This window comes from Aethina tumida, chromosome 2, assembly GCF_024364675.1.
Source record: "Aethina tumida isolate Nest 87 chromosome 2, icAetTumi1.1, whole genome shotgun sequence".
NCBI classification, from domain to species: domain Eukaryota; kingdom Metazoa; phylum Arthropoda; class Insecta; order Coleoptera; family Nitidulidae; genus Aethina; species Aethina tumida.
In genome coordinates, this window is record NC_065436.1 from 34,063,107 (window position 1) to 34,077,162 (window position 14,056).

The window sequence follows — 14,056 nt, forward strand, 5'->3', positions numbered from 1 at the left end:
AATGTTTTCCTTAATGTAATAATTCATATTTCAGATATTCAAGACAGCCTTTTCCTTCTACACATGCATGAGCAATATTCGAAGTCGTGAATAATTTTCTAATTAATTAAGAAGTTATTGTTGTTCACTGTTCAATTTGCTCTTAGTATTAATAAAGTATTGGAAATAATTACGGAATTTATAATAAATTTATCAAAAATAAACGTGTCACGAGGGACATAACTTTAGATTAAGTTTATAAAACCTAGTAATATTTAACATGTCTATCTAAATAAATAATTAGTACCCAATGAATAATGAGTCTAAAACTATTATTAATTTCTCAACATCGTGTTATACATATAAATTTTTAATCAACTTGATCATATAATTAGTAGTTATTTCTATTGATTAACTAACACTGTAGTTATTAATAACTTATTTCACTTATATAAAGCATTTCCTGAATTTTAGTGCTTAATAATCGAAAACATGTTGGATTCGTGGAAATTGGGTAGGACCATGTTGAAGGTGGCATGTCTTAACCCTATGCATCAAAATTTATGGACGAGATTGTATGTCTTTGTTTACTGCTCTTTGTCCATTTTCTTTTGGGTTTTAAATTCAATCAAAGTTTTGATGGTTTACAAAGACATGGAGACGTTATCCGAGTCTTTGGAAGCTTTTACAATGTTCCTACATGTGAGTATTAAAAGATTTAATTTAATATTAAATTTAATTAATGAATATGTTTTATAAATTAGAAGAAAAGTGTATTATAAGAGTTTTCAGGAAATAAATAATTATGCAAAATGATAATTTCTATAATTATGTTTAAGTTCCCATTAATTATTAGTGATCATAGTCAAGATTTAAAAAGTTTCAATATATAATATCTAGAATTATTAGGAAGGAAGTTATAATGAAATAATGGAATAAGTGATCAACTGAAGCTGGATGTTTAATTTTATATTTTACACATACAAAGTGTCACCACACAAGTTATTTTTTTTTTCAAGGCTTCTGGTAAGATGATGTCCATAATAACAGCACAAAATCACATCTCAGGGTTCATTGAAAACCGGAAGCATTACTGGAAAATCGACAGATTGGGCAAAAAATTGGAGGAAGAATGTAAATCCACTACCAACTACATCAGAAGATCAACCTTATTTTTTGTGGTATTGGGATACATGGTTTTTGCAATTTATTCAATGAAAATGTTTTTTTCTGAAACTATTGATTTGCCAATTACTTGTTATATACCAGAAGGTTGGCCTTTACCAGTTTTAATACCATTGCAATTATTTACTGATTTTAATTTGGTAACCAATATGTTGGTCTGTGATGTTTTATTTGCCACTTTTTCCTGTGACTTGTTGGTACAACTCAAGTTACTCTCACATTCATTCCTCTCAATCGACTACGAGAATATCAAAAGCGAAGCTGACAATACGAAAATTGCCAGGCAAATTGGAGAAAGTGTAGATTTGCATAATGTCATCACCAAGTAAGAAAAGTTTTGTAGTCTAATAAAACTTTTGTCATACTTATATTTTTAGACAATGGGCTCATATGAAACAATTTGTTACGTTTGCCTTCTTTGCCCAATATATTGTTTGTACTTTAAGTACTTGTTTTGAGTTGTTTATTATTTTAGACGGGTAAATTTTGAAAATCATTTAAAACATTACCCAACAATGTATTTTTTAGGAAGAATATAAGCTTATTAGTAATTTTAAGAGGTATTTTCTACATCTACGTTATATCTTTAGAACTTTCTGTCTATTGTGTTGGTTCAGAAATGGTTCACCATCACGTAAATAAACAATTATTCAAACCGTAAACCAACTGTACAGTTTATTTCAGATGTGCCAAATAGGAACTTCAGTATGGAACTCCTCCTGGTACAAAAATATTATACCATCAATACATGCACCGTTGCAACTTGTCATTCTCAAATCCAATTTGACTCAAGTGTTTTCAGCTGGGGGCTTTATGGAAATAAATGTCAAGACATTTATTACCGTAAGTAGCATGGCCAAAATTTTATTTGCTTTATTTCAGGTTCATTCATATTTCAGATATTTAAGACGGCGTTTTCCTTCTACACATGCATGAGCAACATTCGGAGCCATTCATAATCGAGACACAGTTCTAAATAATGTTATGAGATGTTTTAGCTCTTTATGTCACGATCTAAAATATTTATTATAAAATAATGTCAATGAAAAGAAAATAATATTATGTTAATTTGCACTATGATTTTTGGAAAAATAAATACAATTACTCCTATTATAATGACTATAATCAGTTTAATATTTTATATTAGTATCATACAAATTAAAACCCATTTGTGAGACATATATGTTACCATTGTTAATTTTGAATAAACAATAGCATTTAAACTTTTCACAAGAATCAAAACCACACGTTGCAAACATACTTGCCCGTAATTATTTCTTAGAAACTTGTTATACAAAGAATCTAGTTGATGTTCCAGAGTGTAAAAGCAAATTTTAAATATCTGAAAGAAACTCGTATGAGAGCTTCCACTATATTTATATATGTAAATATTAGTAAGATGATGAATTTTTCACTATTTAAGGAGGTATTCTAGTGTAGAAATTCAAAAAAATCAATTTTTTTTCATATTTTCAAAGTTTAACTATTCAAGAATATTTTTGAAAATTTAAATTATTTTCGGAGATATAGGCGTTTTACTGGCTCAGCATCCAAATGGGTTCGGCCGGGTATTTATTTATTTATTTATTTAAACCAATTTATGAGAGTTTTTCATCAGAGGAATTATTAACTCGATGTTTAGGTTCAGAAACTCAAAATAATAATGAGTCTCTAAACTCGTTGATTTGGTCTTTCGCGCCAAAACATATTCATTCCGGAGCTTAGATAATTGAGCAGCAACATATTGCTGTTTGCATATTTAATGAAGGTTTCATTCCTATTTTAAAAAATGATGACGCTTATGAGAGTGAAAATTGGTTCGGAAGCTCATTCATTTGCTGTGAGACGAGACAACGCCTGGATTGACCGCTCCGAAATACGAACATCCAACGCTTCAAAGGAGGCCAGAACTGCTCGATTGGAAGAGAGAAACGCGGAAAATAGTTTTTTCGAAGTCGAAGAAGATCCGATGTATGAAGCAGGAATGGCAGATTGAATAAATATAGTATACCATATCATTTCATGACTTTGATAGCGAATAACTTTACGCCAAACTTTAAATGCGTTTTTCTCAATACTTTCTTTTTCAATTTCCACGATTTCTCGAGTTCTACTGAACCGATTCACTTGAAATTTTCAGAGAATCTTCTTTATAGACCTCTCTCGAGTATGAACTAACCTCATCCCCAAAAGATAAAATTGCGACATTATTCTAAATTAATAATCTTTTTTTTTTCATTTCAGATTGCTAGGAGGGTTAGAATCGTGGATATGGTCATGTGCCAATTTTTTGAGATCCCCATTTCATCAGCTGCTAATTTTTAAAATTTTTAACTTTTTTTAATTTTTACTCTTGTAACATTAATAAAAAACTTATAAAAAATGGATAGTAAAAATATTGTTTGCCTTTTTTATGACACTTTAAAAATCACCTAAAATTCATGTCTCTACACTAGAATACCCGCTTAAGAGATCTATACTATAATTATTCAACTAAATGTAAAATTCTGTCATAAATATTGAGATTCATACTAAAGATAAATCAAATAGACGAAAATATGAGGAAGAATGAAAACTCAACTATAAACATCAGAAATAGTTTACCATTATGTGACAAATTGAAATTGCAATCTGGAATTCCTACTGGTACAAGAACATCCCACCACTAATAAATGCACCATTGCAACTTTTCATCCTGAATCCCAATTTGATGCCAACGTTTTCAGCAAGGGGATATAAATTTTAAGACAAATATTAACGTGAGTGACTCGGCTTTTGACTTTATTTGTTTATTTTATTTCAGCTTCATTTATGTTTCAGATATCTGAGACGACACTTTCGCTTTTAAACATGCATAAGCTATTAACCACTTATTAGCATTTATTCACATAATTCTGCATTAAATTTTGACACGTTTTTTACACCTGTTCTGTTTAGATAATTCTTACTGATACCATATAAATCGGTATTTGTTAGAACTAATATATAAATATTAATTAGTACTTTTTTAATATATATGCAGTGCTAAAACATACACATATTACAATTATGGCTACATTTGGTTTAAGAATATAAAGGTAACTTACGGTTGCATTTAATAATAACCAAAAAATGACATTTTGAACCTAATAATCAAGTTCATTTTTTAAAAGTACTAATCTTCACATAATTCTTGATATTAAGTCATTCTAAGCTGTTTAATTATTTATCCATTTGTATGTATATCCATAAATAATTACATATGGCTGTTTATTTATATATTTGGAAATGCATTTTCGCAATATACTTATTCGACCACCATACAATTTTAAGTATTTTTTAGATCGAATCATGTACACAAGACTATTTATCATTCTACCAATTATTTTACAATGTCTTTCGCAAGAACCAAGCGACGCAGATTTGACAATAGTAAGTATCAAGACGAATTAATTTCCAGTTCAAAACAGTAGATTACAGCTTCAACAATTCACGAAATACGGCTATGAATCGGAACAACACGAGATCGAAACTGAAGACGGATACATCCTGACTGTGTACAGGGTGCTGCCCAAAATAAAAAGGGAACAAAAACCTCTTCCCGTTCTGTTAGTGCACGGTTTGTTGGGCAGTGCCGAAAATTACGTTATCGCAGGTCCGAAACGGGGATTGGCGTACATGTTGTCGGATCTGGGTTACGACGTTTGGCTGCAAAACTGTCGCGGGTCCTGGCACAGCCGAAAGCACCGCAGTCTAAATCCCAATAGGAGCAAACAATTTTGGCAGTTCAGGTATTGAGTTATTTATGATTTTTATGGAAATTTGGTGATAATTTTATAGCTGGCACGAGATTGGAAAGTACGATCATCCGGCAGTTATCGATCATATGTTGGTGACCACGAACAGTGAGCAGGTTTTTTATGTTGGACATTCGCAAGGCTGTACTTCGTTTTACGTTATGCTGTCCGAAAGGCCGGAATACCAAACGAAAATTAAATTGGGCATTTCGTTGGCGCCCGCCGTTTTTATGAAGCATTTTGCTCAGCCACTACTTCGTCCATTCGTCAGCATATACGACACCGTAAAGGTAAACGTTTTAATTGAGCGATTAAGTATTCATAACAATTGTAACCATAGAATTTGTTGGATGCTCTGAATCAATATGAATTTGTACCCTTTATAAATAATTCTACATTAAGGAGAGCTTTGTTAGCACTTTGCAAACGAGAAATGATGAAGGAGTTTTGTATGGGAACCCTGACTCTTATTTTTGGAAATATCGAACAATTTGATTATGTAAGTTTCTATTATTAACAATTGTGTAAAAATATAAAATTTATTTTCTTAGAATTTGTATCCCACAATTTTTGGTCAAGTACCGGCAGGTTCATCGACAAATCAAATTTACCATTATGCTCAAGGGATTATCTCCGGTAAAAGTTAAAATGTATTAACAATCTATTTAATGTACAACACTGTCAATTTCCAGAAAAATTTAGACAATTCGATTTTGGTACGGCTAAAAACATGAAGCTCTACAATTCACCAACACCACCACATTACCATCTGAACAACATATCGACGCCAATAGCATTATTTTATTCACATGGTGATCAACTTGCAGTCGCAGAAGTAAGTCAATTTTATTTTTCCTTTTTCATGTTTTTTCCTGTGTTAATTTCAGGATATTTTACATTTGGGCACACAGCTTCCAAATGTATTGGAAATTTATGAAGTATCGTATCATAATTTTACACATTTCGATTTTATAATGGCCAAAGATATTGTGAAGCTTTGTAATAAAAGGGTTGTTGAATTAATTGAAAATGCTCAAAATGATGTATGACCGAATAAGTATGTTAAATCATTTATTTTAATTTTAAAGAGAAGTCTGGTAAAAAAACACTGCAAACGTTTTAATAAATTATTTAACATCAATTAAATACAAATAAAGTATTAAATATTAATAAGAAATGTGTCTTCTTCAAATTTTGTCCGGAAATTGTTCCTAGGAATTGACGCGCAACACCAATAATAATTGATTATTGTTAATATTTTCTGAAAACCGGAAAAATAAACGTATGCACTCTTTGCATATTTGTTTAAAAAGTTATCTCTAGTTATTCCAGAGGTTAGGATGGTCCTTTAAACGTCTCCCGGGAATGACCTAGATATGTTCTATTTGGTTAAGGTCTGAAATGCAAGCTGGCCAGGTCATAGCAGCAAGATAATTTCGGACAACATGGGCTGTATGTGGTCGTGCATATTCTTCTAGAATGTTCAAAATTTAACGCTCAGCAGGTTCACATTCTTTATTACCACCAAGTCGATACTTGAAGTTAAAGAAATGCATCCCCACATCAGAATTAAGACCCTACCAAATAAAGTGGTGTTTACGAAGTTACACTGAATAAATCTTTCATTTGGCCGTCTAAACACAGGAATGCGTATATCGAATGTGTTCATCTGTAAACAGAATTCGTCCCCAATCTGCGGCTACCCGATTGACGTGAGCAAAATTCAACCGGGTTGTGCATTGATCCATAATTAAGGTCGGGCTTTAAACAGGAACACAGGGTTGCAAATTATCTTCCCTAAGTCGTTGTCGAATAGTTTTAAAGCTTATTCGATATCCCTTCTACGTTTTCTAACTGAGACTGTAAGTTCATTGTAGTCACAACCATTATTTCCAAGTTAAAAGTCTCAAAAAATGATCTTGAACAGGAGTTCTAGCACCATTTCTACCCTGACCTGGTGTCCTAGTATGGTCACCACTGGTGTTTCAATAAACGAAAACGTGTACTCCGAAATGGTCTTAGACCCCAGAAAGTCAGTTTCCGAAATGGCCACACTGGTCATCAGTCTCTATACCGTTGTAATATACAGGAAATGGATGTATAGAATATATTTCGGATATTCTGCGGTAACTTCAATCTACTTCCACTAATTCAAACAATATACTATTTACTTAAATACAAAAATTTATTTAGAAAATTATAGGTGCTGCGTTAATTTCTTGGAATACTGTATAAAAAATAATAAAGATAATTCACCAATCATAGGCAACAAAAATAACTTGGTTATTACTGGTTTCTATTTAAATTAGTTCTAAATTAAAAAATATATGTATATTTAAATGCCTAATATAAAATTTAATGTTGTCTATAAATAAATGTACTCGAAGTAGTTAAAGTACTCGTTTATAAATATTTATATTTCGATTACATAATAGCCAGAGGTGTTGTAAAACTTTGTAATAAAAAAGTTGTTGAATTAATAATTAAAAATGGTCAAAATGATGTATGAATAAATAAATATGTAAAATATTTAATTGTTCAATTAAATTTTTCATATTTCAATATGTATTTATTTCAAAATGTTTATTTTGAAGTATTTATCATAGAAAAGACTGTGTAAAAATCATCATTTATATAATAGTCCAGTGCCTTCTTTAAATTTTGCAGGATATGTTGTGAAAAGAAAATATAGAAAATAGACAATGATTAATAATTAATAGATAACTAGAAAAATTTAGTTATTTCTTTAATTTTAATTCAAAATATATATATATATATATATATATATATATATATATATATATATATATATATGTATAGTAAAAAATGTTTAGAAATATATTTTTTTTGGCCTAATAAAAAAGTTGAATATTTTAAGTCTTTAATTATCTAATTAAAATTTTAATATTCATTATATTTTAACATGTATTAATTATAAAATGGTGACTTTAAATTAATAATTAATTGTTATGTGTTTTTTATCATTTTACATACACTGTTAAAACTCTTGGACCCACTAATATTTTTAGGAATGAAAGAGAATAAAATTTTATAATTAATTCTACATATTTGTTTGTTTGGTTTGGTGTAACATTGCTGAATAGAAAACTAAAAAGAAACTAAAACGAAAAAAGTAGTTTATTGAAATTTGTAAATTGCAAAATAATGTAATATTGAAAACCAGAGATACTCTAGTTCTCTGTATGTCTTTCTCTGTAATGAGGCAGTCAGTTAATTCGCCGAAGTATCGAATTAATTAAATTATTGATACGTTTCAATAAAATAATGGTTAATAATAACAAATAAGAAATTATACAAATAAGTCCTTAAAGAATCTGAATAATTTCAGGAAACAAGAAATATAAGAATAATAATGTGTATACTTGAGATGTTAATTTTTAAAATTAATAATGATCATAATTAATATAATTTTTATAAATTAATATGAAAATTACATTGCGAATATGTAAATTTACTCATAAATGAAACCGTTAAAGAACACGTCGATTTTGTTAAATGACAACGATAAATTATTTTAAAACATGTAATTCCAATGCTATTTATAGGAACCTATTGTTTAAAGCTACTTAATACGTAAATAATTTTATAACAAAACTAATGAGTGATAATCAACGATCAATCAACACTTCCTCCTCAGATTCCAATGTATTGAGAAAAACTCTAAAACCGACGATGCATGAGTATCAATTATCCGACCGGTATCATTTACGTTCATAATTCCACTTTAATTTAATGATAAATTAAATTCCAGTTACGACTAGATGAAAATTTTCCCTTCGCAACGAAAACAAACAGAACACAGCAATGACTTGCTCGAGTTAAAAGATGCATTATCGACGTGCGTTGCACGCATTTTAAACATGTTTGTTTTCTGCTGTAGGCCTCTTTTTACAAGTTTCATCACGTACGTTTCGTTCTTCCAGCTAATATTCCGTACGTCACATGGTTTCTTATTATTTGTTTATGTATTTTTTTATAAATTATGAAAATGGGACATCTGTAAACCCGGATTGTACATATTGTCCTTGTTTGCTCAAAAAAATAAATTATAAATACTTCAAATGTTTAAAAGTACTATACGAAATTAACGTTAATAAATAATATTATGCAACAATGTTGGTAACAATCAGTGAGCACAATTAGTGTCCAATCATGACGTATAATTAAAAATGATTGCATTGAACAACAAATACTTTTAATTTTATCATTATTATATTGTTTTGTGCATGCATATAATTTATTCAATCTTATTAATGTATTCACAGAAAATTTCTTTTTTTTTATCAATTTATTATATATTATTAGTATTAAAATAATTAATTAAAATACACATATTAAATATAAATTAAATTCAAAGTGCAGACAAATTACAATTTGAGATGGATCAATGAATTGAATATTTAAAATTAAATAATATTATGCATATATTAAAATAAAATATTTGTATTTTTATTGTATACTTTTACTTAATTTCATTAAAAAATTAATAATAATTCAAATCTTAATAATAACTATTAAAATATATATTTATAATATAAAATTTTCTACACAAAAAAATTGTACTGATGAATTAACAAAATAAAATTTACAAGTAATCAAACTTTAAAATTAAAAGTTAGTATGCATAGACTGTAAAAATATGAATTAGTCATCAATATCATCTATAAATATTATAAATATAATAATATAAAAATCATTTTTAGTGTGTACTTTTAATTCTCAAAAAATTCTAAATACCGAATAATAAATTATTTTTTATATTGTGTATATTGTTTATAATTTAAATAAAAAAAATTAAAAATAATTTTTCAATAATTTCTTTTGTGTTATTCATACATACTATAATATATTAAAAAAAATAAAATTTTTATTTTTCTTATTTTTTTATAATCTATAAAATTTAAAATATAAAGCTAAAAAATAACAATTTTAAATTACAAAAAATTACATTGTTATTAAAATAAATTTATGGAATCTAATATATTAAGCTTAAAAAATTAAAAACTTAATAATATCATCAAATAATATAAAAAGTAATTTAAAGATTAATAATGACATTATTTTTATACAAAAACAAAACAATTTATTATTAAAAAAATTTTAATAAGAATTCTAAAAAATACTAGTATAAAAAATTTTTTCAGACAATTTTATTATTCACTAATTAAAAATTATCTAAATCTAAATAATAGTTAATAAGCATTTTATTTTTTACATATTTTATTTGGTGTAAGGATACTTTATATTATAACAGCTTTTACATAAAATAAATTAGTACTGATAAATTAAGAAATACATAAAAAATATAAAAATACCTTTCCAATCTATTATAATCAGTGACGATGGTAACATTTTTGGTATCATATTTTGTAATAAATAATCGTGTTTCTACACATTTTAAATATGTTTTTATTATTGTCCAAAACGTACATCCTAAAAACTAGTTTAAAAATAATATATTTAAAAATCAAAGTACAAACGTCCAAATAAACAATTTAGAAATAAAAAAATGTTTTTTAAATTTAAAATTAAAAATTATTATAAATATATCGAAATTATATTTATAAAGGAGAAATAATTTATTATCTCTAAATATTATAAATATAATCACAAAAATCATTTTTAATTTATTTTACTTTATTACAACAGTTTCCCCCTACAGTAAAAAATTTGGTGCTGATCAATTAACAAAATAAAATTTACAAATTATCAAACTTTGTGTCAATAATCTCATTTTAAATATGTTACGGCCAATACATCTAGAAATTTCTAGTTTTAGTTACTGTCAATAAATTTTTATAATCACACACTTTTTAAAGCTGTTTTTATTATTGTCGTTTTTATTATTAACTCTTATTAAAAAATACATTGAATACATGCATTAAAAAATAATACTTAGTTAAAAAATGCAACCAAACAAACAAATTAGTTCATAAATAAATCACAATTCGAGATCGATAATTACCTTGCAAATTTGATCGTAATTTGTGTTGAAATTCACGTGTATTAGAACATAAACGATAATTAAACTTATCTATAAATCTGTTTTCTACCTGTCGCATGTTACCGGAAATATTGTCCACGTGCCTACGAAAATAAAATTGTTTATGCAAATCCCTGGATTTTATTCGTCACAATCCGGTGATAAGTGGTGGAACGCACTGTTCTTTTCATTCTATATAATAGAATTGGATTCGTGAATTTTATGAAATTTGCCTGTAATATTATAAAGTTGGTTTTACAAACCGGATTCACATTGCTAGTCTATTGTTTATGATTGTTCAATTAGTGGGAAAGATGCACGGTGTTAATTCATTCCATAAATTTATTTTAGCACTTTTGGTTCTTGTCACATATTTGGGATTAGGTGCTACACAAGAAGCGAGTGATGCTTATTTGACAATTGTAAGTAGGGTATTTGTTTATTTTAAAAATGCTTTAAAATAGTATTTTTGTTATTCTCCCTTTAAGAAAAGACATTTTAATTTGTTGTTTAATTACTAAAATAATAAATAAGCAATTCATTTATTTTTTTAATTAAAAAAATTGTTTAGTAGACATAGATGAAATTATTAATAATAAAGACAATTATTCATTTTATTTACGACACTCACAAGTTAAACAAAAATTGGTAATTTTTATATTGTTTAAAATTATTATATATTGTTTAAAATTTAATTTTTTACATAAAAAATAAAATTAATGGTTTAGAAAAATTTTTAAAAATAAAAAATATATTATTAGTTAAAAGTTAAATAAAAAAAAGTTATACAATTTATAATATTAAGATTAAAAAATTAAAAATATTATATTAAAAAAAATAATATACTATTTAAAATATTACTCTAAAAAAATAAATATATCCAAATTAAAAAAAATATATTTGTGATTATTTCACGCTATTTTTAGTCAGTTTCTGTTTATAATTTAACACATAATTTTATTTTGTCTAAATTATACATTTTATTTTAGGTCCATGCTTAACTTATATCATAATAATTATATTAATAATTAATTATGATATAAAAAAATAATTTAACAGATCAAGAGAAATCATTTTTATAGAAAAATAAAGCAGTTCATTATTTTTAATCCATTTATAAGAATTTTTTAAAATATTAAAATAAAAGTAATTTTTTCTGTCAGTTATTTTGTTATATAATTAAAATATAATATTTATATACATATATTTAAATTATACATATTTTACTTGGGTCAAGGTCAAGCTTATGACATTTTTATGTAATAAAAAATTTAATAGTGATGTATTAACAAAAGCTGTGATGAAATTTGCAAAATGATCACGTTTGTCAAACTTAAATGGTGCCAAAAATCCCATCTTAAATCCATTTGAATCAATGACCATAGCAATTACAAGTTTTAATGATGTTTTTGATGAAATTTTAATGAACATTAACGGCACTATTATTAAACATAAATAACATTTAATGCATTATTCATGATTTTTATCGCTTCTCTGAAATAATTCATTTTCATACAAGTTCAAAGACAAGGGCAAATTTTAATTTTCAGATGGAAACCTTCGCCAAATATAACTACGAGGGAGAAGAACATGAAACGGTGACAGAGGACGGATACATATTGAAGATGCAACGACTTCTCCCCAAAATTAACCGTACCGACGCCAACCTACCCCCCGTCATGCTGGTTCATGGTTTGATGGGTAGTTCAGAGAACTTCATAATCGTCGGGCCTAAACGATCTCTTCCCTATTTGTTGGCGGACAGGGGCTACGAAGTTTGGCTGCCGAATTGCCGAGGCAACTTCCATTCCAGAAAACACGTCACCCTTGATCCTGACAACAATAAAACTTACTGGCACTTCAGGTACGATGTTGTCCAAGGACGCCAACAATAACAGTGATTAGACTACAATTATCAGTTTCCTGAAATGGAAACATTACTAAAGGCTTAAATCGCACACGACTTATCTGATAATCTGCTAAACTTGAGCGTTTGGTTGCAGTTGGCACGAAATCGGAAAGTACGATTTGCCGGCCATGATCGACTACATACTGGAAACGACGAACAAAAGCCAAATCATTTATGGAGGACACTCGCAGGGCACCACCGTTTTTTACGTAATGGCGTCCGAACGGCCGGAATACCAATCGAAGGTGAAGCTGAGCATGTCTCTGGCCCCGTCTGTTTTCCTCGAACACACCAAGCAACCCATGCTGAGGGCTGTTTCGAAATATTACAGATATTGGCACGTAAGTGACACACCGTCCAGTCTTTACGTCAATAAAGGGCCTTTTCTAGAATTTGGTGTCGGCTTTGAACCAGTACGAGTTCATACCGTTCATCCCCAACAATGTGGCGAGAGGTCTGACCAGTTACATGTGCCAGTTACCGGGACCGATGCAGTACGTTTGCAGGATGTTGGTACTCATGCTTATAGGTTCAGATCCCGAACAACTTGAACCTGTAATTATCCCATTTTGACTTCTGTGTTGTTTTAACTAACTTTGGTAGTTTTCAGGCAACAATACCAATAGTTTACGCACAGATTCCTGCGGGTGCTTCGGCGTGGCAGTTCCTGCACTACGCCCAAAGCATTGTTTCTGGAGAATTCAAACAGTACGACTTTGGTAAAAGAATTAACATGAAAAGATATAATTCAAAGACACCACCTTATTATAATTTAAATATTACGACTCCAATAGGACTGTTCTACGCCAAAAACGACATGTTAAATGATGTTGAAGTAAATACAGTAACATTCTTAAATATTATCATTAACGTTCCTCCTATTTTAGGACGTTGAAAATTTATCCAGAATCCTGCCGAATGTGGTTAAATTATACAAAGTACCATATGAGTTCTTCACCCATTTCGACTTCGTGATGGCAAAAGATGTTGTTCCTTTTGTATACAAGGAAGTACTCAAATTGATAGAAGGTTATGAGAATAAAACTGACTGACGTCAAATGTGCTTTATGGATATTTTTTTCAATGTATATTATGTGATAAATTTCAATATTCATGTTATTGATTATATTTAATATTTTAATTATAGATAGATGTACATTGATATCGCACAGTTAAAGAGAAACAAAATGAACGGATAAAATT

General features: G+C 28.3%; 2 protein-coding genes across 4 annotated transcripts; both read left to right on the forward strand.

Annotated features, from left to right (window-relative positions):
• Positions 1 to 4,275: 4,275 nt before the first annotated feature.
• On the forward strand, positions 4,276 to 6,052 carry LOC109600919 (lipase 3-like). Of its 3 annotated transcripts, none has more exons than XM_049963070.1 (7): positions 4,276 to 4,575; positions 4,617 to 4,934; positions 4,984 to 5,230; positions 5,281 to 5,439; positions 5,492 to 5,576; positions 5,633 to 5,775; positions 5,828 to 6,052. In XM_049963070.1, the coding sequence occupies exons 2-7, from the start codon at positions 4,822 to 4,824 to the stop codon at positions 5,987 to 5,989; spliced, it is 909 nt and encodes a 302-aa protein (XP_049819027.1). In that variant the 5' UTR covers positions 4,276 to 4,575; positions 4,617 to 4,821; the 3' UTR covers positions 5,990 to 6,052. The 3 variants fall into 3 exon arrangements, with proteins under 3 accessions (XP_049819027.1, XP_049819025.1, XP_049819026.1); XM_049963068.1 differs by having other exon boundaries at positions 4,624 to 4,934; XM_049963069.1 differs by having other exon boundaries at positions 4,624 to 4,934; positions 4,984 to 5,224.
• A 5,087-nt stretch (positions 6,053 to 11,139) lies between these two features.
• LOC109600930 (lipase 3) lies at positions 11,140 to 13,916 on the forward strand. The gene is made up of 6 exons (XM_020017119.2): positions 11,140 to 11,366; positions 12,495 to 12,808; positions 12,948 to 13,194; positions 13,244 to 13,408; positions 13,464 to 13,688; positions 13,741 to 13,916. Exons 1-6 carry the CDS (start codon positions 11,235 to 11,237, stop codon positions 13,903 to 13,905), a joined length of 1,248 nt encoding a protein of 415 aa, XP_019872678.1. The 5' UTR covers positions 11,140 to 11,234; the 3' UTR covers positions 13,906 to 13,916.
• Positions 13,917 to 14,056: the final 140 nt, after the last annotated feature.